This window comes from Pseudorca crassidens, chromosome 3, assembly GCF_039906515.1.
Source record: "Pseudorca crassidens isolate mPseCra1 chromosome 3, mPseCra1.hap1, whole genome shotgun sequence".
Lineage (NCBI taxonomy): Eukaryota > Metazoa > Chordata > Mammalia > Artiodactyla > Delphinidae > Pseudorca > Pseudorca crassidens.
The window spans coordinates 170708865-170731434 of NC_090298.1; the positions used below are offsets into that span (position 1 = coordinate 170708865).

General features: G+C 62.9%; 1 protein-coding gene and 1 long non-coding RNA gene across 3 annotated transcripts; one reads left to right on the forward strand and one right to left on the reverse strand.

The window, feature by feature from the left end:
- Window positions 1-243: 243 nt before the first annotated feature.
- Window positions 244-21078, reverse strand: REXO1 (RNA exonuclease 1 homolog). Of its 2 annotated transcripts, XM_067734350.1 has the most exons (16): window positions 20811-21073; window positions 9401-11127; window positions 8329-8433; window positions 6920-7130; window positions 4952-5115; window positions 4671-4802; window positions 4483-4606; window positions 3832-3945; window positions 3586-3723; window positions 3356-3469; window positions 2690-2763; window positions 2356-2466; window positions 1824-1939; window positions 1520-1658; window positions 1213-1333; window positions 244-1134 (listed from the first exon to the last, which is right to left on the reverse strand). In XM_067734350.1, the coding sequence occupies exons 1-16, from the start codon at window positions 20965-20967 to the stop codon at window positions 1046-1048; spliced, it is 3636 nt and encodes a 1211-aa protein (XP_067590451.1). In that variant the 5' UTR covers window positions 20968-21073; the 3' UTR covers window positions 244-1045. The 2 variants fall into 2 exon arrangements, with proteins under 2 accessions (XP_067590451.1, XP_067590452.1); XM_067734351.1 differs by lacking the exons at window positions 244-1134; window positions 1213-1333; window positions 1520-1658; ... (1 more) ...; window positions 2356-2466; window positions 2690-2763 and adding an exon at window positions 2770-3249 and having other exon boundaries at window positions 20811-21078.
- LOC137222704 (uncharacterized) lies at window positions 4798-9011 on the forward strand. The gene is made up of 3 exons (XR_010942561.1): window positions 4798-4929; window positions 5762-5817; window positions 8214-9011. It is a non-coding gene; the product is annotated as an uncharacterized lncRNA (long non-coding RNA).
- Window positions 21079-22570: the final 1492 nt, after the last annotated feature.

Sequence of the window (22570 nt, forward strand, 5' to 3'; positions counted from 1 at the left end):
AGGCAACTCCAGTCCCAGGGCCTGGCCGCTGGCCCCACTGTCACGGAACCCCGAGGGGCTGGAAGCATGAGGCCCTGGTCTGCTCTGGACACTGGTCCTGGGGTAAACCCGAGCACTGGGCTGTTTTTTGTGAGGGACAGCAAGGTCCCATTCCTGATTCCCCCCGTTATGGGTGACGGTGACCTCCACTGTGTGTGTAAAGCCACACCTGGCACCAAGAACACCTCCAGACGCCATGAGCTCTAAAATCCATACAAACATTTATTCTGCCCCTGCCTGGGGGTGGGGGAGAGGGGATGCAGGAACTGGGGCACTGCGGGCCTTTACAGACAGCCCCCCGAGGAGGGCGGGGCTCTGGCGGGAAGACAAGTGTCCAGAGGCTGATGGGCCCTGGGGCGTCCAGAAGGCAAGGCCCTGGGGGCTGATGGAGGGGCTGGCTTGGTTCCCAGAACTCCCAGGTCCTGGCGGCGGCTGGGGTGCCGGTGCTCCACTCCCAGCCCTACCCCCGTCCCCCGGGAGGGAAGGCAGCACCAGGGCCTTGCTCCTCCAGGTGGGGGAAGACAACTGTGCAAGTTATCAGGTTTAAATTACAAATAATAAAAATAACAATACAAAATAAAAAGACAACTCCTGTCACAAACAAACCCTCGACAAGCCTGCCCAGCCGCCCCCCCCCCCCGCCCACGAGGAGCAGGGGCAGGTGGTCTCGCTGCCTGGGGCACGAGCAGGGCCCGCTGGAGGTGCCGGGCGGGAGGGCCCTGGCCTCGCCCGTCGAGTCAGCAGCAGTCTCCAGAGGACAGAGGTCTGGGGCAGAGAGGCAGGGACGGGCGACGGGGTGCGGCGGGGGCCCGGGGCTCCGGGGTCAGTCTCGGCGTTGGGCTCTCGTGGCCTCCGCCTTGTCCCGTTCTCTCGGTTTTCTGTGTCTTGGCGACGTGGACAGGGTTAGATCTCAAGATTTATTGCACTGTTTTGGAAGAGGCCTGGGGTAGAGAACGGGCCGGGGCGGCAGAAGAGGCGGGCGGGTGGGCGGGCGGGCAGGCGGCGGTCACCGCTTGGTCTTGGCGTCTTCGCGGATCTTCCAGATCACCAGGTGCATGCAGGCGCTGGCGTCCTCACTGGAGCTGTGCCCGTCCACTGCAGGGCAGACAAATGCGTCAGGGCAGGGAGCCCACAGCCCCCACGGCCCCCGCGGCCCCACGGCCCGGCACTCACCATTGTCCTGGATGATCTGTCTGAGGTAGTCGGCCATGAGATTCCGCAGGGAGCGCTTGTAGGGGAGGCCCAGGCGATGCGGGAATAACACGGACGTGTCCACCACGGTGCTATGGATGACCTGCGGGCGGGCAGGTGGGCGGTCACGGACCACAGGAGGGCTGGGGTGGCAAAGGGGGGAGGGGGACGCCGAGTGCCTGTTCCCCGACCCTACAGCTTCCGCCCTGGGCTGAGGGCAGCGGGCCCCAGACGGCCCCACCCACCCTCTGAGGACCCTCAGAGAGCCGAAGACGAGGCAGGCGGGTACCTTCAAGGCCAGCAGGTCGCTCTCCAGGCTGTGGCCGATGAGGATGGTGTCTGAACTGAACATGCTCAGCAAGACGGCCTGGACGTCCCGCAGCGAGATGCTTGTGTCCGTGAGGTCAGCCTCAGTCACCCCTGAAAACCTGGGGCGGGAGGATGGAGGCCTTAGGGAGCTGGGGAGGGCACGGGGACCCCAACCCGGGGCTGGGCTGCGGGCAGGAAGGCTGGGCCGTGGTGGGGAATGGGGGTCCTGCCAGGGCTCCCAGCTCCTTGGTCAAGGGGTCGGGGGTCAGGGTGGGGGGGCACACCTAGTGTTATAGTCGACGATCTCATTGTCCGGCCTGACGAAGGTGTCGTACACAACCTGGAGCTCTGTGTCCACCACCGTGACGCGCGTCAGCTCCAGGCCATACGTGGTGTAAGACTGCGGGGCCAGAGGACAGGCCTCAGGTGGAGCACCCGGTGGCCCTCCCCGGCCCTGCACACCAGCACTCCCGCCTAGGCCACCCTGTCCCTGAACCCTGCGGGCGGAGGCTCAGCTCCCACTCTCAGATACGGAAACCAGGCCAGAGGCCTTCCGGGGCTTCTCTGCGGGTCGGAGGGGGCGTGAGCCCAGGCACCCTCCCAAAGCCAGAGCTGTGCTCACGAGGCCCACACAGCCTCCGAGAGCCAAGGTGGACCTTGTGTGCCAGGCCCTCGGGCGCAGGCGAGGCTGTGACGGGTGCTCAGCGGGCAGGTGGGCCCGGCTGCCGTTCACGCTCTTATCCCGGCACCTGCGCTGGCCCGAGGCTCTGGGTAGAGAGATTGGGTCAGCCCCGCTGGGCAGCTGGGCCGCCTCACCATTTCACAGTCGAGGGCGTAGACTCCTGGGTGTGCATCTCCTGAAAGTTCTTTCTCAAAGGTCTTCACAAACCCTTCGAGGTTTTCCTTCCGGCCGTCCTGCACGTGTTGCTGAGGGTGGGAGGGAAGGAAGGTCAGGGCGGCAAGCTCGGAAGGGCAAGGCCGGGCTCAGGGGGCTGTGCTGTGCTGGTGGCTTTCAGACTGTCCACCTCTTCCCAAAGCCCCCAGACCAGGCAGGTAGATCAAGGATGGGAAAAGGGCAGCTCAGAGGTCAGGGCTCTGGCCAGAATCGGGGAGGGGCTTCCCAGGACGAGGAAGGGCCCAGGACACCTACCTTGGCGACCTGACAGCCGGCGGAGCCGATGGCGGCCGAGCAGCATGTGTACTGAGTCTCCCAGCCCCCTGCCACTGCAAGGGAGACGCGGTCAGCAGACCTCCTTGATGCCCTGGGCCCAAGCCTCCCGCAGGGAACTACAAATGCCAGCTGGTTTGCCTGCGCGGGGCAGGGGCTTCCCAGTGCCCCTCCCTGGAAGGGCGCCAGGCCCGACCAGGCAGTGAGGGGCCAGGACAGCTCGCAGACCCACCGCCCTGCCCAAGCTTAGCGCAAGCCCTTCGCATTTGGTAGTGAGGACACGCCTGGCGCGGCCCCCAGGGAGGCCTGCCCACCCAGAGACGTGTCTGCGGGCGGCCAGCCGGCAGCTCCACCCCGTGTGTTCCCAGGAGAGGGAATTTGGCCACACCGGCGACAAAATGAAACAAGCAGCCGCAGGACAGGACGAACGCTTTGTTCCCACTGGGGCAGAACCGCCCACGTCGTTCCATGGGGACAGTCGTGGAAAGGATGCGTGGGGGCCTCATGGGGTGGGAGGCCTTCCTTTTATCTACCCGGGAACACTGTCACAGGAAGACCTTTGTGTTACTTTTCCCATGAAGAACAACCAACGGAAAAAAGTTACAAATGGTCAGAGCTGGCGCCAGCCCGGCCCAGCGGGGGTCTCACCTCGGTTCCGGCGGAGCCGCCCCCAGTGGTAGTAACACTCCTCGTCGCGCACGCAGCGGCCGGAGGAGGACACGAGGTACTCGGCGCCGCAGCGGCAGCAGACCCTGCAGGCGGCTGCGAGTGGGGACGGGGCAGGAGGAAGGGCGATGCGTCAGGCCAGCCTGGGCCTGGCGTTCCCTGTCCCCAGATGGCCCCTCCGCCCCAAGGGCGGTGGCGCAGGAGGTACTCACAGTCCTTGGGCTTCTTCTCCTCGGCCGTGAAGATGACGGCGCCCCCTGGCTTCTCGGGGTGCGGGAAGGGGTAGCCGTTCTCCTTGAGCTGGGCCTCGGTGAGCAGGTACTCCTTGAGGCGGCTGTACAGGGTGGCCCCTGGGGACAGGGGAGAGGGGGTCAGCCCCCAGCCGGGCTGGGGCTGGACCCAGTGGCCGGGGAGGGTGGGAGAGCCTCCAGGGGCCGCACCTGGAGAGCCAAGCTCACCTTTCAGATCCTCCACGCGGGGGCTGCTGGGACGGCTGAGCGAAAAGCTGGTCTTGGCAGCCAACTTGCCCCCCAGCACCACTTCATGGGACACCACCCTCCGGCCGCTGGGTTCTGGAAGGGGAGGGGAGGGTAAACGAGGTTCAGACCTCAGCCCTCACAAGTGCTCCTCCACACTCCTCCAGAAGGGGACGGCCTGACCTCCTGTGATGTGCACTCTTTGGGGAGCAGCAGGCTGCCCGGCAGCCCCTCCACCACCCCTGGACCCCCCGGGGGTCTTCACCCCTTGGAAAAGGAAGGGAAAGGACTCTACACAGGCTCTGATGGCCACCTCGGGCGCTGTGCGCAGCTGCCTGCCAGGGAAGCGGGCCGAACCGGAGAGCAGGCAGAGCAGACAGGCGCTAATGCATCCTTCGAGAGGGCTCAGGAAATGCCCCCCTGCTTTGCGCTTTGAAGAGGCCCCCATTAGTGGCGGCCCTCGGCTCGCTGAGGAGGGCGGTTAACAGCGAGAGGAGGCTGTTCTGAGGGCATGGGCCCAGCGCCATCCTGACAGGAGCCTGGCAACCGGGTGGCTGGCGCGCAGAGCCTTTGTCTGACAACCTGCCGGTGGCCCGGGGAGGGCTGGGCCCCGGTCCTCCGGAGGCGACTTACTGTTGAGACCAGGCCCGGTGCCAGGGCCCAGGCCACGCAGCTTCTTGAGGGTGTTCACGGCCACGTTCAGGTAGATGTTCTTGCTGGGGCTCCGGTCGTAGGCCACCTTCTCCTCGTTGAGCGCCTGCAGGAGGACACTCGGCTCAGCCCAGCCCAGCCCCGCCTCCCACCAGCCCCGCCCCACGCACCTTCTCTATGGCTTCCTGGTTAGAAGAGCAAAACTTGAGGCACTCTTCAATGAACAGGTTGAGATAGCGCTGGCGGATGACAGTGGGAACTTTGCCCCCGAACTCTTTTGGGATAACGGGCTTCTTTAAACTCTAGGGGAACAGAGACCAGCAGAGCGTGGCACGCTCCCGTCTGCACCCCGCTCAGGGTCTGCAAACTGAAACTGCTCGAAGGAGTAAGGCTACGGGTTAAATGGAAACAACAAGGGAGCAGAGAGAGGTAAGCTAAGCAGAGGGCTCACCTGTAAGGATGGACTGTGCGCCACACGCTTGGGGACCACGGTGGCGGTAGTCTTGGACGCCATGCCCGACAACGTACGCGTCTTCAGGGGCTGGCTGCCCGGCTCGGGGCCATTGGGGGGCTGGCTGCTGCCGGCCGAGAGGGTCCTCTTGGCACCTGTAGGGGCTGGAGGGGGACGGGGGACGTGAGTACGGAAGGAGAGCACGCCCATCACTGAGCTGCAGAGCACCAGGCAGCTGCGGCCGTTCAGTGCCAGCAGGACGTGCGTCTTGGGGCACAGGCAGAAGGGCCGGGGTCTGGCCTGTGGGCTGTGGAACGCCATTAGGCTCTATCAGCTTTCGGGCAAGTCCATCGAGAGGGGACGCGACGAAAACGGGGCTTCGGAGGCCAGCTCAGGCAAGGTCGCCACTGGGGTGGCCCTGCAAGTGGCGGGGGGGTGTGGGGAGCCTCTGCCACATGCTGCGGCCCCGACCCCGAGGCACTGAAGTGTGAGGGACGAAAGGCCCTGGCTCCTGGGCAGAGGGCCTGCTCACTGTGACCGACCAGCCTGCCCCCAGCGACCTCTGTTCTGTCTCTCTCTTTGATGAGGTCACAAACCAGACAGTCTCCTGTGACCACCAGCAGGGCTGTTTCCAAGGGCTCAGAGGGTGGGTGGGGTGGCGGGAGGGCTCAGCCCCGAGGAAGGACAGGAGCAGCAAGGAGACGGAGGCACAGATACAGAGCGGCGGGGCCCACACCAGGCCCAGCCTCTCGGGCCACAGAGGAGGCCAGCTGCCGACCGGCCTCGGCTCTAAGAATGCACACTTTTCAGTGACGGAGGAAGGAACGCTTTTACGGTCATCTGGAGCATGAGGCATCGGATGACAGGTGAGTCCCCCTGGGGCTCAGGAGAGCCGCCACCCCACCACAGCGCGTGCAGTGACAACGGTGGCAGAACTGTCCCAAGCCATCGGTGATGACCAGACAACCTGAGAGCAGGTGCAGGCTTTTGAGAGTGTGCGTCTCAGGTCCACAACTCAGGTCGATCTCTGTTCACATCCCCAGGGCCAAACAACTGCTAAAACCCATGCCGGAGATAGAGCCCCTGGCTGACAAGCCGCCTGGCTGTAAGCGCTCCCTCCAGCATCCTGGGGCAGGGGGAAGGATGGGGATCTGGCCAGCTTCTCCTGAAGGAGGAGGCTCTAGCACCCAGGGAAACCAAGGAGGCCTGCGGAAGCCTGTATCCGCAGGACCAGCGTGTGGAGCCGTCTCCTCGGGGCTGGCTCCTCAAAGGGGTCTTGGAACTAGCAGGAAGGACATCCCAGGCAGCTGTTCAGACAGTAAGGGTCCCCCTGGTCCAAGGGGGCAAACGACTGCATCTGAACGAGCCTCCAGGTGGCTGCAGAGCCCCGGCTCCTGTCCCACGTCCTCAGCCCCAGACACACCACTGAGCACCTCACGCATCGGACTGCTGAAGGGCAACCCAGCTTTCAGACAAGCCCAAGTGGGGGAAAGTGGCCCTCAGGGTGGGAGGGGGAGGAAAACCAGCCCCCAACTCCCACCCCAGATCAGCTGGCTTGACTCAAGGGTGAAGGCCTCCAGGACCACCCCCCCCATTAACACCTTACCAGGTGCAAGCCACACCTGGGTGGGAGCCCCCCACAGAGCAGGCAGCAGGGGCAGAGCGGAGTCACAGGCAGACCTCTGGGGCTGGTGGACAGACAGGGAAGAGAGGAAGACACCCCTCAGACTCCCTACGGCCCGCCCCACTGCTAAAACCAAAGCCCACAGAGGCCCAGAGCCGCCGGGCGCCACAACAGGCCTGCCTCAGCCTCCCACACAGCTGGGAGACTTTTATCCCCGTTTGACATATAATCACCGAGACGCAGCCAGGCCCTGCTCAAGGCCACTACTACTGGCATAAAAGGAGCCCGGCCTTGGGGTCCTCCTGCTGGACAAGCACTCCCAAGACCACAACCCTGGGACCCACCTGCAGCCAGGAGGGGGTTGGGGACGTGGGCAATCCTCCTCTTCTCTCCGGGGGCTGAGATGTGCATGGAGGACTGCTTCTCGGCCAGTGGCTGGGCAGCCTGGAGCCGGCTGGCTGACTCCCTCTGTGCCTGCTGGGCCCGGCGGTAGCACACCTCCTGGGCAGTCGGGGGACGGGTAGGAGGCGCTGGGCCTCTGCTTGTGGGCTCCGCCTGGGTGACAAATTTCAAGTCCAGGCTGCACATCAGAGGTACCCGGAGGAGGCCTCGAGGAGTGTCAGGAGAGAGGTAGTACTGTGGGGCGGGCGGCAGGTGCTCCAGGGCTGGGATGGAGCAGGCCACCTCAGAAGCCTCCTCCTGAATGTGCAGGGGCCCCGGAGGGAACCAGCTCTCCTCCTCCTGAGTGTGCAGGGGCCCCGGAGGGAACCAGCTCTCCTCCTCCTGAGTGTGCAGGGGCCCCGGAGGGAACCAGCTCTCCTCCTGCTGAGTGTGCAGGGGCCCCGGAGGGAACCAGCTCTCCTCCTCCTGAGTGTGCAGGGGTCCCGGAGGGAACCAGCTCTCCTCCTCCTGAGTGTGCAGGGGTCCCGGAGGGAACCAGCTCTCCTCCTCCTGAGTGTGCAGGCGTCCCGGAGGGAACCAGCTCTCCTCCTCCTGAGTGTGCAGGGGTCTCGGAGGGAACCAGCTGGTCTTCTGAGTTTGCTGATACCCTGGAAGGAACCAACTAGCTTCCCCCCAAGTCTGCAGATACCCGGGAGGGAACCAGCTTGGTGCTTCGGCTCTCAAATTCACCATGATGCTTCACTCTCCCAGGTCCCTTCCCAGCCCTGCTGTCCTGGCTTCTAAGTGCCCAGACTGTGCTCTCAGCCCTTATATAGACACAGAGTGGGTGGGAACCCCCAGCACCTAGATTAGATCCTGCTTGATCCAATCTTCTCTGAACTGTACTTCCAAAATCCCCATCCGGGTGGGGCAGGGGTCTGGTGATTGGATCACCTGCAGTTCTTCAGCCAGGAGCCCTGTCTTCTGCTCCAGGCTTCCCTGTGCTAACTAACTGAGCAGCCCCATAGTGACTGACAATTGATCCTGTCTCTGGACCACAAGGGAGGAAACCTAGGCTCAGAGAGGTCACGCCACTTGCCCAAGATCACACAGCGTACCTCTGAACTGGGACTGGGATGGGGCAGTGCGACCCTGCTGGAGGGCTGCCCCTCATCTCGCTGTCCCTGCTCTGTGCCCCACTCTGCGCACTAAGCGCAATTTGATGACTGGACGTGGGTCCCTGGCATTTTTCTGCAGGACACAGGCAGTGCTGGATCCACGGCTGCCAGAGGCACCCATGGGCAAGGGAGAGCGAGGCCCATCTCCCCCCTGCCAGCCTCTACCCAGGACCCAGAAGCGGGCCCTCCCTTACCTCCTTGCCTTGCTTGGAGAGGTGAGAGATCCTCCTCTTCTGCCCAGGAAACAGAGTGGTCAGCCCCGAGTGCCCCTGTTCCTCGGTCTTCTCCTCCTTGGGGGGCTGAGACACACATCCGGCCCTCAGCGAGGCCCCCCACACACACACCGATGCTGCGGCTCTTCTCACCCTGGCCTGCAGCACGCGGAGGGTCTGACTCCCAGGCCCGAGTAGTGGGTGGAAGACAGTACCGTGCTGAAGGAGGGCTGCCGCGTCTAGAGATGCGATTTGGGGCATCTGCCCCACCTCCCAGGTGAGCAAACAGACTTGGCGCCCCGGAGCCAAGGCCCCCAGTTGCTGCCTGAACCCTGGGCCCCCCTCCCAGGCCCTGCGGATGGTGAGTTCTGCAGACTTGGCCCAGCCCACGCTCACGCCTGCCTCTTGCTCCCCTCCCACCCAGCCAGCACAGGGACAAGCTCAGAATCGTGGGAATGAAGGGGAAGAAATCAGAAAAGCAAAGGACCAAGAACAGGGTGGGGCACTAATGGAGGCAGTAAGGGGCGGGGCCAGGGTCCCACCCTGGGATCCCTCAGAAGCCGCAGGTTCTCTGCAGGGACTGACTAGCTCAGCCTGCTTTGTTTAGAGCAAGCTCCCTCTGGTGGCGAGGTGGGGACACTGCAGCAGGAGACCAGAAAGGTGGAGGCTGGCTGAGTTTGGGGGGGTCAGGGACGGGTTGCGGGGGGGGGGGGAAGCCGGGGAAGGAGGGAGGAGGGGAGAGGCAAGAGAGGCAGGGGAGAAGCAACGCTTCAGTGGGGAGAGAGGGCTGGGGAAGGCGGGATGGTGGTGCCTGATACCCCTTGGCCGGGATGCTCTCAGAAGGCTGCCGTGGGAACCCCGCTGGGTGGGCCATAAGCCAGCGTCCTCTTTCTGGACGGGGTGCAGGGGGGCAGCAGGCAGCCAGCGAGGGGTCCTGAATTCTGAACGAGTTGAGAGGCCGACGCTGAGCGAGCCGTCTCCACCAGGCGCTGGGACTCCAGTCACGGGGGAAGCCAGGAAGGAGCCCGGCTGCCCGAGCCCAGCCCGCCCTCACCTGCCGGGCCAGGCGGCCCTTGTCCTCCGTCTTGACAGCGGTGGACTCGTTGAAAATGCGCAGGCACTCCTCCATGGGGTCGGAGTCAAAGTCGACCTCCTTCTCCAGGGCCGAGTAGTCCACGTCGGAGCCCGCCCCCGAGGAGGAGGAGGAGGGGCGGGGAGGGGAGGATCGGCTGGCCGACGGGGGTGGGGAGGCCTTGAGGCGTTTGGGCGGCCCCTGCGCGCCACAGAGGCCCAGGCTGGAGTCCGAGTCGGAATCGGAGCTGGAGCTGAGGCTGGGGAGGGCGGGCGGCCGCGGGGTGGGCGCCTCGGGCCCCGGGTCCTCGTCCTCGCTCTCATCCCCGAAGAGCTCGGCGTGGCTCAGGGCCCGCCTCGGCAGCTTGGGGGCACCCCGGGGGGCACCCTCATCCAGCGAGCGGGCCTTCCGCTGTGCCAGCTTCCCTGACGGGGTCTTCCTGCCCGTCCTGTCTGGCAGCTGGTGGGCAGCCCCTTGTGCGGGGCTGGGCCGCGGTCCCGGCCCCTCGGGCCGGCCTTTCCCTGAGCTGGCCACCGGAGTGGCTGAAGATGGCTTCTTCTTGGTCCCTTGGGGCCGCTCCGCCCTGTGCCGGGGGCTGCCGGCCCGCGGGCCCCTCCTGTCCACACAGGGCTTCTCGGCTGGCCTCCCATGCTCTCCATCCTGACCCCTGCCTGTCTTCCCGACACCATCCTTGCGGCCGGCGGCCGGCGGCCCCCCGGTTTTCTTCTTCTTGGGTCTCCCCTCCTTGGGGCTGCTGCGCTCCTGCGAGGCCCTGCCCGGGGAACTGGGCTTGGCAGGAGGCAGCCCGCCTGGGCCCTTGGCAGGCTGACCGAGGTCCCCCACGTCGTACTGCACGGCCATCTCCTTGGTCTCCCGAAGGCTGCCCTCCTCAGGCTCTGGGCCCTCCCTAGAGCCCGGCTTCCCCAGGGCCTTGCTCTCAGGGCCCACTCGGGCTCTCGGGGGGCTGGCGGTGGCGAGCCTGTCACCTGGAGCAGCAGCGGTATCATCGTCAGAGTCTGAGAACCTGGCGTCGCAGCCGCCGAAGGGGTCACAGGGCTTCTTGGGTGCAGGTGTGTAGGGCTCACTGCCGCGGGAGCCCCGGGGCCGCTTGGGGGCCCTGTCGTCCTTGGTGCTGGCCCTGCTGAGCAGGCGGGCGGAGAAGTTGGACAGGGGGTCGTATTCCAGGTCTGTAGATGGCTTGGAGTTGTCCACCACGTACTTGCCGCTGGAGATGGGGCGGCCATACCGCCGGGGCTGGCCCACGGCCTTGGGGACGTACTCCAGGGTGCCACCAGCCCCTCCACCATAGCCCTGACCCCGGTCCAGAGAGGCCAGCGAGTACTTGGTGCCAGGCTCGGTGGGGCTGGCCAGAGGCGTGGGCTGGTAGCTGGCATCGGGGCTTAACAGGCCACGGCCGCCGGGGTTGTATTCGAAGGATAGAGAGAAGGTGTCCCCATCCAGGCCGGCAGTGGGGCCGTGGGGCGCCAGGGCGGGGGCCTCGGCCGAGCCATGCTCCCGGGCCGTCTCCAGGAGCTCCCGGTAGCGCCTCTGCTCCAGCTCCACCTCAGAGCGCACGGCCTCGATGGCCTGGTTGACCAGCTCCAGCTCCAGGATGTCTGAGCGGGGCTCGGCACCTCTGCCCAGGGCGCCATTCTCCCTCTGGGCAGGGGGCTTGGGCAGCTCGGGGTTGTACGGGTCATAACCGAGCCCTGAAACGGAGAGGGAGAAAACAGCAATGAGCAGGTGGCTATAGCAGCAGGCCAGACGAGCCAGTGACCGGTCACTGCCTCGTCCCGGGCCTCGACCCCAGGTGCCAGCAAGGAAGAGCAGAGTACCAGCCTCCAGAACCTACCGGGGGCCAGACCTCCGGCCGACCCCCACCAAGGCTCCAGCAGCAAGTCAGGGTTTCCAGAGGGCCCCTCCCTGCAGGTCCTGCCCCGAAGAGGCTGCCAGGTAGGGTGAGGGCACAGAGCCCAGGCCCCAGAGGAGGCCACAAGATCCCGGGGACTTCACTGCCTGGGACAGGGGATGGTGAGGCCTGGGGAGCTGGGCGAGAGGGTGGCTTCTCCCCAGGGCCCAGCCCACACTGAAGACACACCACGCTGCTCCCTGCAGCCGGGGAGGCCGGACACCGAGCCAGGGCAGAAAGCGCAGAGCGCACAGACGCCTGACTGGGGGGCGACAGGGGTGCGAGAGGGAGCGGGAGGCGGGGCCGACACAGCCCACCCACAGCAGCGGGTGGACAGGCGGATGCACACGGCCCTGCCTGGTGACAGCGCCTTTAGGGCTCTGTCCCCCACACGCACTCTCGCCCACAGAGAACTCCACCGGCTGCGTGTGTACCAGTGAGGACACAGAAAGCCCCGAAGCGTCCACTGGGAAGGGGCAGCGGGTGGGGTGGACGAAGGACAGCACAGCACATCTCACGGGGGAAGCGAGGCACGACGATGTCCAGGGAACAGCGCCACGGCGTGAAAGACGTTCCGGCAATGGGCAATGTTGGGAAAGCACGAAGTGGGGCGGACGGCAAGGCGGACACAGGACACACTTAGGTTTGTATCAAGCTGAACAGGGGTGGCGGAGCGGCTGGCAGGCTACCTGGCTCCAGGGTGTATTCCACGAGACCAGTCCAACCCCAATACCACCCAAGTTGACACGAAGCTCACGGGAGACTCAGGACAGAGGTGCGGAAATTCTCAGTAAGATGTAAGCAAATAAAACCCAACGTTCTGAGAAAGGATAACGTGTTCAAATATTCCAGAACGTAGAGACGGTTCATTGTTAGAGCGTCTGCCAGACATAATCTGTAAAACCTCTGGCAGAAAAGTGGATCGATTTGGTGCTTTCTGGTTAGCAAAGTAACAGCCAATTCTCCCAGAACCTCCAGATGGGATAAGCCATGCCCACACCTGGACTGTAGCCCAGGGAGACCCACTTTGGACCTCTGAGCTCCAGAACCACCAGAGGAAAAACCCTGTGTTGTTTTAAGGCACCGGTGAGTGGGGTCTTGCTGCAGAAGCCCCGGGAAACGCACGCATCACTGATGAAGCACCAGAGAACCCGGCACTGCCGGGGCCAGTGGCTGGGCCTGGGCCGCCTGGGGGCCCAAGGTGGGGCGGGGCCCACTGCAGGCCTGTTGTCTGGCTTGTACCTTGGAACCTATTTCTCAAACAATGCTTAGAAAGGAGAAAGGACACGCGCGCGTACATCTGTGCTTCAGAACACCGAGGACACACCCAGGCTGCGGGTTATAGATGGGGAGGTAAAACCAAGCTGCAGAGGCTGCAGGGGGCAGCGGGACTGGGGTGCCGGGGAGCAGTCACTTCAGGCCCCCACCTCCCAGCTGAGGATGCCAGGGTGAAGGGCGGAGTGGGGGACAGGTCAGGACACACAGCCACTGGGCCCTCTGCCCCCCCACAAGGTTCAAGGTGAAGGCACCACAGAGAGGAAAGGCTAGAAACCCCAACAGCGAGATCCAGGGCCCTCTTCCCAGCCCACCCTAACCCTCAACGGGTCCGAAGGCACTAAAGCAGACCCACCCCTAGCCCACCACCGCCCGGATGAACAGAAGAGCCAGCGCCCCTGCACGCCGTCCCCTCGGAGTGGAGGGCCCAGGACACAAGCCAGGGGGCACTTACAGGGCATCTCAAGTGAGGGGTGGGTCGGGTCTTGCCGGTCTCAGGGGGCCTCCAGCCCAACCCACCTCACTCCCAACCTCCCTCCTGAGGCCAAGATGGCTCCCACCCCAGCCGGCTCCCCTAGGTGGGGGACAGGAGCAAGGGCCCAGCTGGTGGGAATGCCCTCCCCCAGGAGAGGTGGGCAGGGCAGGGTGAGGATCAAATGGATGGGGGTCCTTCCCCACCTCTGACCTGCTCTGGAACAGGTCACAAAGGGCCACAGACAACATGCAAATCACCCAGGAGTGCCTCTAGCCCTTCCCAAGTAAGGGCAGAGTTCAAACCCCTGCACTTTGCATTTTGAAAGGGATCCACCCACAAACAAGTCTGTGCTTTGGAAGCAAGGAGAGGAAGGAGGTGCCCTGGGACCCAGCCCCCAGCCCCTTAGATCTGAGCTTCCACCCCACGCGTGGGGTGTTTTCAGTCCCAGGGGAGGCTGCCTCCTCACACCCCATCAGGCTACACCAAAAAGCAAAAGAAACAGCCCAAGGTGGGCGTGAGCCGGTCTAGGCCAACACCCTCCCCTCCAGGGCCTCAGTGTCCCCAAGGTACCATAAGGCCAAATCACCAGCCCCAGGAGCTCCAGACAGGTCTAGCCGCATCAAGGACACAGCTGCCAGGGGCTCGGCAGCAGCCCCCTGTAGCTCAGAAGCTAGTGCATGGGGCCCAGAGCTTGGTCCCTGGAGCTGCAGCCCCAAGCCCCTGCCAAGGCTACTGGAGGCTCGTGGGGGGAGGCGGGCAAATGGAGAAGATATCTGTGATGCTACCTAGCGCCCCCGCCGTACCCCGCCTCAGGGACCGGTAGGAACTGGAGAAGCTCCCCAAGAAAATGTTTTACAAGCGACTCGACAGGTGACCCTCGAGAGGTCAGGAATGGCCGTGGGAGCACCTCAGAAGCACCTCCCCGTTACTGGGGAGTTAACCTGGCTGGGAGCCAATGGGAGCTCCTTCGGGGCTTGCACCAGGGAAGCATGCCTTTGGTAAACAAGATTAATTGGGCTGTTTTTCGGAAAGGGGGCGAACCTCGGGATGACTGGAAAAGCACCTTGAAGGCCTGGCTGCTGGGGTTACACTCTCAGAAGTTCCTGCCCCCGGCCCAGGGCAAGGAAGGGGTTGGCTACTGCCACTAGAGGGACACCCACAAGGCCAAGGGCCTGCCCAGGTGGGCCACCACTTGAAGGACGCCCCTTGGGAAGGCTCCCGGCCAGCTCATGGGGCCGAGCCTTCTTCAGCCGTCCCTGTGCCCAGTTCTGTGTGCACCAGCTCCCACTCCCGGCTCTGGTGCTGCTGGACACTCTCCCAGTGACCCAGTCCCGACCGGCTCTGATCACCAGCTCTGAGCAGCATCCGGCACAGCGGGGCCCAGGCCAGCTGCCCCACCTCCACGCCGGGAAAAGCAAACACTCGGGGCCACAGCGCTCAGGGAACGGATCACACAGAGCCCACGGCGGGTCGAAGGACAACACGGGGTGGTGGCCACCTCCAACCCCTCCAAGCCTTCCCCCTGCTCCTCTCTGCTCCCACCACGCCCTTCCATTCCAGAAAACACTCCGCACCCTTCCATAACTGCGCAGACGCCTGGCCCACAAGCTCTAGCTGCACGTAAAATTAACAAGCGAAAATGAGCAGACACATGAGCGTGAAGACCCCACTGGGAGGCACGTGACCCCCACCCAGCCGGCTCCGAGGCCTTCCCCTTTAATCTCTACGTTCGCCCTGCTCGCGTCAGCCCCCCTCACAGAGGAGAGAGGAGGCTGGATCTAGGGCAGCGGGTGAGGGATCTGCCTAACCCCAAACCCTGGCTCCCCGCCCCCAGACCAGAAGACCCAGCGCCGCGCGATCCTTTCTGGGCCCCGAAAGACTCCCCATCACCCCACCCCTCCTCCCCACTGCACCTCCAAAGACAAGAAGCACACAGTGGTCCCACCCCTACCCCCCGCCCACTTGTGCTCTGATTAGACATCAGTGGGGACTCCTCCAACCCAGGGGACGGTCACAACACAAGGGGGTGGGCAGGGGGGCCAGGAGAAGACAGACACCATCCCGCCACACGAGAGGTAAGCAGGACACAAGGATGAGTCGAAGAAGAGCAACTAGACCAGCCCTGCCCCAGGAAGCTACCCAAGTGGCAGAGGCCTCAAAAGCATAAAGAATGGAGGACATTCCACTTCCAGCCACTAGGCAAACTTCTATTCATCCTTCAAAGCCCAGCTCGGTAACTGCTTGCTTGGGGATACTCGCCCGACTCCCTGCAACCTCAGGTGCCAACGGCTCGCTCTCCCGGACTCTGGGCCGTTATCTGTGCTGCTGGACATCCCTCCTTCCCTTGCAGAGTCCCCACAGCCTGGTCCCCAGATAAGTACTGAATTCAGACAGACCCAGAAGAGCCCTTGGAAGGCCCCAGAGCCAGCTCCTGATTTTACGGACGACACAGAAGCTGTGCCGTGCCCGCGTGCATGCCCAGGCTGAGGCCACAGCTTGTGAGATGGCCAAGTCCCAGCCCCCAGAGCACCCAGGTCCATCAGCCACCCGTCCTGCTCCCCCCAGCAACTACAGCAGCAGGCAGGAGGGCAGTTCCCCCAGCAACATTCCTGGGCTTTCGACACTGCCTGCCACCCGCGCAGCCCTCGGGGGCAGGGTGCTCCACATGGCCCTTTACAGAAAGCCTCAGTGCTCAGAGGAAGCCACGGACCCAGCGCCCTAAAACCGCTGGCACATGTGCCTGCTTCTTCAAAGGGCAGACTGGCTACCGCAGGAGCCTGAGGACCTGCCACCACCAAGGAGGACAGGGGACCAGGAGACAACCCTGTGGGGCTCCGGCCGGATCTGCCCTGACCACCTCCCAGCTCCCGTGATCCTCCTTCCGCACTTTTCCTCTTTAGCGTTCCAGGTTTTGCTTTGAGTCAGATCAGACCAGCAGAAGTCTACCTTCCGCACTTGGACAGCTTAAATAATAATAAACCAAATTCCTATGCACCCAGCACTCGCTCGTCACTGGAAATGATCCTGTGTGGGGGATTCTGAGGGCAGAATGGGAGTGGAGGAGGACGGCAAAGCAGGAGCATTGCGCACCACAGCTGAGACGAGAGAGGCGCACTGTGTGTAGAGGGTCTGCATCGCGACCCCGTTTTGCAGAAGTAACTGACGCCAGGCTCTTCGCACAACGGAAGGTGGAGCCAAAAGGTCTTCATCTGAGGCCCTACTCCACCTGCAGGGCTGAAAGCCAGCCGTGGCGCCTGTACCTCTTCTCTGGAGGATGCTCTGGGGGTGGGGGGTACACTCGGGCACCCACGTGGTCCTCTGAGCTCTCCCAGCAGGGTGCTGTCCCTGTCCACCCCAACCTGGGCGCCTGGGCCGCCCTGCCTCACCTCCAGAGCCGGAGGAGCTGGGGCGGCGACGATTCTCGGGGTTCTTGGCTCCCTGCAGGCGTGGCCAGCCCTCCTGTCCTATTCTCAAATACGAAAGGGGCCAGGTGCTGGGACACTGATCAGGCTGCTCCATGTCACCTGGCACCACTGACGTTTGGGGCTGGAAAAGTCTGTGTGTGTAGGGGAAGGGGGCCATCCTGGGCACCCGCGGGCACTGAGCGGCATCCCTGGCCCTCGCCCCCTTGTTGCCAGGAGCACCCCCAAGTCATGACAACCGCAGATGTCCCTGTATCGCCCTGTGTCCCCCAGGGGATCAGGACTGTCCACGGTGAGAGACACTGCTTTACTGACACGAAGCAAAGAATCCTAAAATACCAAAAACAGCTTTAAGGGCAGATGTACCCTTATTCAAGTGTCCCAAGCCTGGATCTGGGCAAGAAGGCAGGTTTTTAAAGTTCCCCAAGTGCTTGAAGAGGGGCCGCAGGCCTGGGGACGGCCTCTCACCTCACTGGAGTCTCTGGAGCCTCCACAAAAGAATGCAACTTCACCAGTGAGGCAGGGTCACGAGTACAGAAAAGAGACACAGAGCCTTTTGTTTCTGAGGCTGGGAGGACGCACAACAAGCCGGCAGATGCAGGACTTGCGACAACATACGAAACGTCTTTCCTTTGACTTTGCGGCATTCTCCAGTGGTTTTAAAATGAACGTTCTCCAAGTCCAGAAAAAAAAGTGCTCTGAATGGAGAGACAACGTGTCCAGGCTGCCGCTGGCTGGGACACTGCCCCCGAAGACAAGGGCTGCATCTGGGTGGGGCTGAACCACAAATACAACCTAGATTCTTCTCATCCTGGTGTAAGAGACGAACTCTGCTCTGAAAATCCAACAGTACCTCTCCTCTACTCTCTCTTTACAAAAAAGTCAAGAACAAGAGAACCACCCACGGGATGGCAGTGAAGGCCCCTCCTCTGGGAGGCCACAGCTTCTGTCCTCTGAGCCTGGTGGCCCGGGCTGGAGCTGCACCTGGGCACACAGTTCCCTGGGAGGGGCAGGGAGGAGACTTTAAATAAAACAAAGTGGCCTCAGCAAGAAGCAGCCTATGACCAGGGGGTCTCACCCAGGGTGATCCCGCCCCCCCAGGGGACACTGGGCCACGTCTGGGGACATCTGACATCTGTGCACGTTGTGACTGGGGGGGATGCTGGCATCGAGGGGCTGTGACCAGGGAGGCTGCTCCACACCTCAAAGTGCCCAGGACTGGCCCAGAGGATAACCCCCCATGTCCCCAGTTTCTGCTATTCTTCATAGCTCCCCCCGACCCCCCGATGAAGTGAGAGGCCGTGGCTGGCCTGACCAAAGACCACACCTGACAACCAGCTAGGAAAATCCCTCCCAGGTCCTCAAGTACCCTGGCTGGGCCTCCAGACACAAAGGCGATTCTGCTCTCTGCTGAGGTTTTCTCAGTATCAGTTCTCTCCCAGGAAGGGGAGGGAGGGAAGTGCACACGGCAGTTCACTCTGGAAGAGAAAGTGTCAAACCGAGGAAAGCACTGTCATCAGGGCAGTGGGAAAGCTGCTGGCACCCAGCCCACGGGGGAGGCAGCTAAGGGGCAGCGTGGCCAGCGGCCCGGGGCAGTGATACTGCAGGGGCTGCTGCCCCCTCCTGTTCCAAGTCAGCTCGCGGAGAAAATCAAACAAAACCCACCCTCTGCTGGAAGCACTCGTTTCTCTGGCTGCACCCTCCCTTCCCTGCCTGATTCCTGGCTGCGACCTTCCCTGGAGAAGCAGGGCTTGCTCTCAGGATTCCAGACCACAAGGGGCCGCTGCCGAGGCCTAAATCTGAGACCCCGGGGAGCGGGTTGCCCAGGGAGCTGCCACTGCCACCCAGCTGGGGCCACCCCCGCCTTCCAGCCTCCTTCCGGCCCATCCTTGGAAGGTTTCAGTGCTCAGGCCCTGCTATACCGTCTTTCCCAGCTCTCACTGTTACCTCCCAGCCTCAGGGCACAGCACTGAGCCCACATGTAATGGGTACCCAGGTGCCCAGGTCCCACATGTGTCAGGCAGCAGGAATTGGCCGTCGGTGGTGAGGGGCAAGGGCCTGACAGTCCAGATCAACCCCGTGTCCCCCACTTACCAGCCATGTGTACACAGGTGCGTGGCTTCCCCTCTCTGGGCCTGTCTCCTTGTCCCTAAAATGGGGACAATCGTCCCTACCACTGGTTAAAGAGCACGACTGAGGGTGCGTGGCGGTAACTGGGCATCCCCCAGCTGAGTGCCAAGGTGGGGACCCTGGAGCACAGGAGGGCAGATTTGAGGGCCGGGAAGAACGGGATGCCCACCCAGCCCTCAGGAGGCCATCAACCCAAGGCCAGAGGTGCTGGGCTACACAGGGACCCCCACATCCTGCCTGCAGGTGGCCATCACCCAGCACCTCAGCATCCTTGCGCAGCCCACCCTTGCCAAAGCACCTGTGCTTGGACCGTGCCTATCTGGTCAAAAGTGGACCCCCAAAGCCTGGATTTTTGCAGTCTCTCCAAGCCCGATGGGAAGTGGGTTTGTCAAAATCTGGAGCAACGGGAGCTGAAGGGGTGGGGGAGGTCTAGGCACACACTCCCCCTGGCCCACGAGCACGCCACAGAGAAGGAAAGAGAGTGTCAGAGAGGCCCCGCAGCGAGAAAGAGGCCAGGCTGGGATCTGCCCCTGCCTCTCTGCAGGGCAAGGTAGCCCTCGACCAGAAGGTAACCAGAGCACGCCCCCCAGGCCCCGCCCTCTGTGATGGGAAGAGGGCTGCTTATTCTCACCTGCAAAAGGAAAATGCAGACACACTGGGGTCAGGGGTAGGCAGCTGCACTTTTTCCTGCGGGAAAGTGAAGCAGACAGGGCTACATCAACCGAATGGATTCTCAAAAACGATCCTTTGGGAAAATGGCCATTTGTGGTGTAGGAAGCAATCAAGAGACTGACTTGGCACGAGAGAAATGCACAGGAAGAGAAGTCAGCGCCCCAGAGCGCAGACGGCTGGAAGGCCACCTGTGGGCCTGCAGAAGAGTCAGTCCCGGGGTCTCAGGGAGCCGGCCCGCCCGGTCTGTCCTGACAGTGAGGAACCCAGACACCAGGGGCTCTTTACAGAACGCCACACACCACGCCAATAACTCAACAGATGGAGTGAGAAACTTCCCTGTGACAGGGTGACCACCGAGAGGCCTCCTACTCACCCCCTTCCCCTCTCCCAGACCTGAAGCTCAGGCACCTGCGTGCACGTCTGTCTTCCCTCCTCGAGGGAAGGTTCCTGAGACGCAGGCTGGAGCCCAGCGCAGGTGTGGAGCCCGACCTTGTAGCAAACACTGGGCTACAGGGTCCAGCGGTCTGAGCAAATTTACAGTGGAAATTTGAAAAAAATTCTACCTTTTTTTTTTTCTGGCAAACTGGGAAAACAGCCCTATGGTTTCATCCTAGCAATGACGCTCCTCTCTTCAAGTAAGAAGACTCTGAGACAATGACCAGTGCCTTATGGGGGAAATCTGGGCCCTGATGGAAAGGGGGAGCCAGTCCCGGAGGACAGGGGCCACAGCGGGAGCCTGAATTCCCCTCGGAAAGAATGACACCACACTCGATCCTCCCGGCGGGCCTTTCCTTGTGATGTCCCTCTTTTTGCCCCCGTTCTTCACGTCTCGGCTCAAGGCCCACACTTCCTACGAGAAGCACTGCCTGCCCCCGACAGCTCTCACCGAACTCTGCCATGACATTGATAATCACCACGCTGATGGGATGCGCAGTCTCTGAGCGTTCTCTCGGAAGGCGGTCCCCGACCCCAAAACACACACAACACACAGTCAACCGGGTTTGACTCACTCCCTAACCCTGGCATGACACACCAGGCTCGACACACAGTCGGCGGCCGCTAAACAAGACCCTCTCGACTCCGCTGTAGTAAACAGGAGCGGCCACGAGCAGAGGCGCGGCGCGAGAGGAAGCGCGGAAATAAACAACGGCTGCAACCAACACCCCGGGCCGGGGAGGCGGCGGGAACGGTTCCCCGGGCAGGAGTCCCGGGCCTGCAGACCAGTGTCGGCCGCGCTCATTTCCCGATCCCCGCGCGCTCCACCCTCGCGACACCTCTAGGAGAGCAAGTCCTCCCATTGTTTACGTTTTACACTCATGGAAACGGTGGCTTACAGAGGTCCCGCGACTGGCACTGGGCCCCGGGGTGGGTGGTCCTGGCTTGGGGGGACGAAGCCCGCGACCATGCAAGGAGAGGGCTGAGCGGGGAACAGGAAACCATGGAAACCCGGGCGCTGGGGTCCAGGCCCGCGCCAGGGAACGGAGCCCGGGGCGGGCGCGTAGACATTACCTGCTGCGGGGGGCGCCGCTCCGCCTTCGCCAGGTGCGCCCGGACCCCGGGCCCCGCGGTGCCGGAAGTGGCAGTAGGGCCGCCGGCAGGGTCCCCCAGGCGCCCCGGCCCAATAGGGGCAGTCGATGGTCCGGAAGAAGCCGGTGGAGCGTAGCATGGTCCGTCCCGCGGCGGGGCCCCGGCCCGGAGCCGCCCGGGCCCCCGGGCCCCCTCACTGGCGCCGCGGTCGCCGCCGCCCGCAGCTCACGGACCCCGCCGCCGCCGCCATCTTGCTCCGAGGTCCCCGGAGGCCCCCGGGACGACGCCGCAAGGGACCCCGGGAGCGGCTGCCCGAAGTGCGCCTGATCAGAAACGCCTGCTCCCGCGGGACCGAGGTGGGTCACGGACCCCTGGCCTGGGACAGGCGGCTGCGGAGGGAGTGATGGGGGGCGCAGGCTGCCCTGCCTGCGGCTTCCGGGTGTCTTGCCGCCGCCGCCGCCCGGGCCTCTGCGGCGGCAGAAGCACCATCTTCAGCCCCAGGCCCCTGCGGCACCTGGGCTGTCCAAGGCGCGCCTGATTAAAAAAAAACGCCCCCACATGGCTCGGCTGCGGCTCATTTGCATTCAATTTGCGTTCTATTAGCTTGTCCCCCTAAAGCGCCCTCTGCGGGGCGATTCGAGTCCTGCGGGCGCATCTCACCTGCACCTGGGAACCCTCACCTGAGTTACCCAGTTCAGGCTCTGAAACTCAACTCCTCCCTGGTTGACTGGCAATAAGCGCTTCATTTCTCCCACCTGGACTCTTGTCAGCAGTCTAATCCCCAGGTCTACCAGAGGAGACCTGTTCCAATTCACTCATTTATCCATCAAATATTGAGCACCTACTGTATACCAAGGCCCTGCCCTAAATCGTATTTTATGCATTCATCAAATGATGGACATTCGGATTGTTTCTGCCTTTTGTCTATTGTGAATTGTGCTGTTGTGAACATGTGTGTATCTGAGTACCAGTTTTGTTTCAGTACTAGTTTTTCAAATGATGTAAATTTGCCTGTTGCCCTTTTTTTTTTTTTTTTTTTTTTTTTTTTGCGGTACACGGGCCTCTCACTGTTGTGGCCCCTCCCGTTGCGGAACACAGGCTCCGGATGTGCAGGCTCAGCGGCCATGGCTCACGGGCCAAGCCGCTCCGCGGCATGTGGGATCTTCCCGGACCGGGGCACGAACCCGCGTCGCCTGCATCGGCAGGCGGATTCTCAACCACTGCGCCACCAGGGAAGCCCTGTTGCCCATTTTTAAAATGTAGGGAGATGTCACATACAACTACAATTCCCAGCCTGTCCACCAGCTGGCAATTACCAAGGATCCTCCTGTGAGCAGGCGCTAGTCTGTGCAGGTCACCTCCCCGCTCTCCCAACCCACCTCTCTCCCTACCTCAGCCACCTGGCCCTGCAGACATATGGGCTTGAGACCCCTCACCCCAGGGGTCTCTCAATGCCTCTCCTCCATTGCCAACAGGAGGGTGGGCTCCTGAACAAAGCAAAGATCCCCACCCTGGTGGCTGTAGCATTATAGATGCAGACAGACAGACAACAGGAAATCAGTAAATATCTTGATACAAGGTAAAAAGTGCTATGACGGGGAAGTAGAACAGAGTAGGGGGCTGGGACAAGGGGTGGTTCACATAGTCCTATGGGAAAGGTGGGATTTGAGCAGTTCTAAGGAAGCGAATGAGGAAGTTAAGCAGGCATCTGGGGGAGGGGCTTTCCAGGAAGAGGGCATAGC

Coding starts and splice junctions, on each gene's coding strand:
- REXO1 (XM_067734350.1), bottom strand. CDS start 20,967: ATGCTACGCTCCACCGGCTTCTTCCGGACCATCGACTGCCCCTATTGG. Junction 5,116..6,919: donor CAACCCCCTCCTGGCTGCAG/GTGGGTCCCAGG, acceptor GTCCCCCTCCAG/CCCCTACAGGTGCCAAGAGG. Junction 1,940..2,355: donor ACGCCCTCGACTGTGAAATG/GTGAGGCGGCCC, acceptor CTGGCCCCGCAG/TCTTACACCACGTATGGCCT.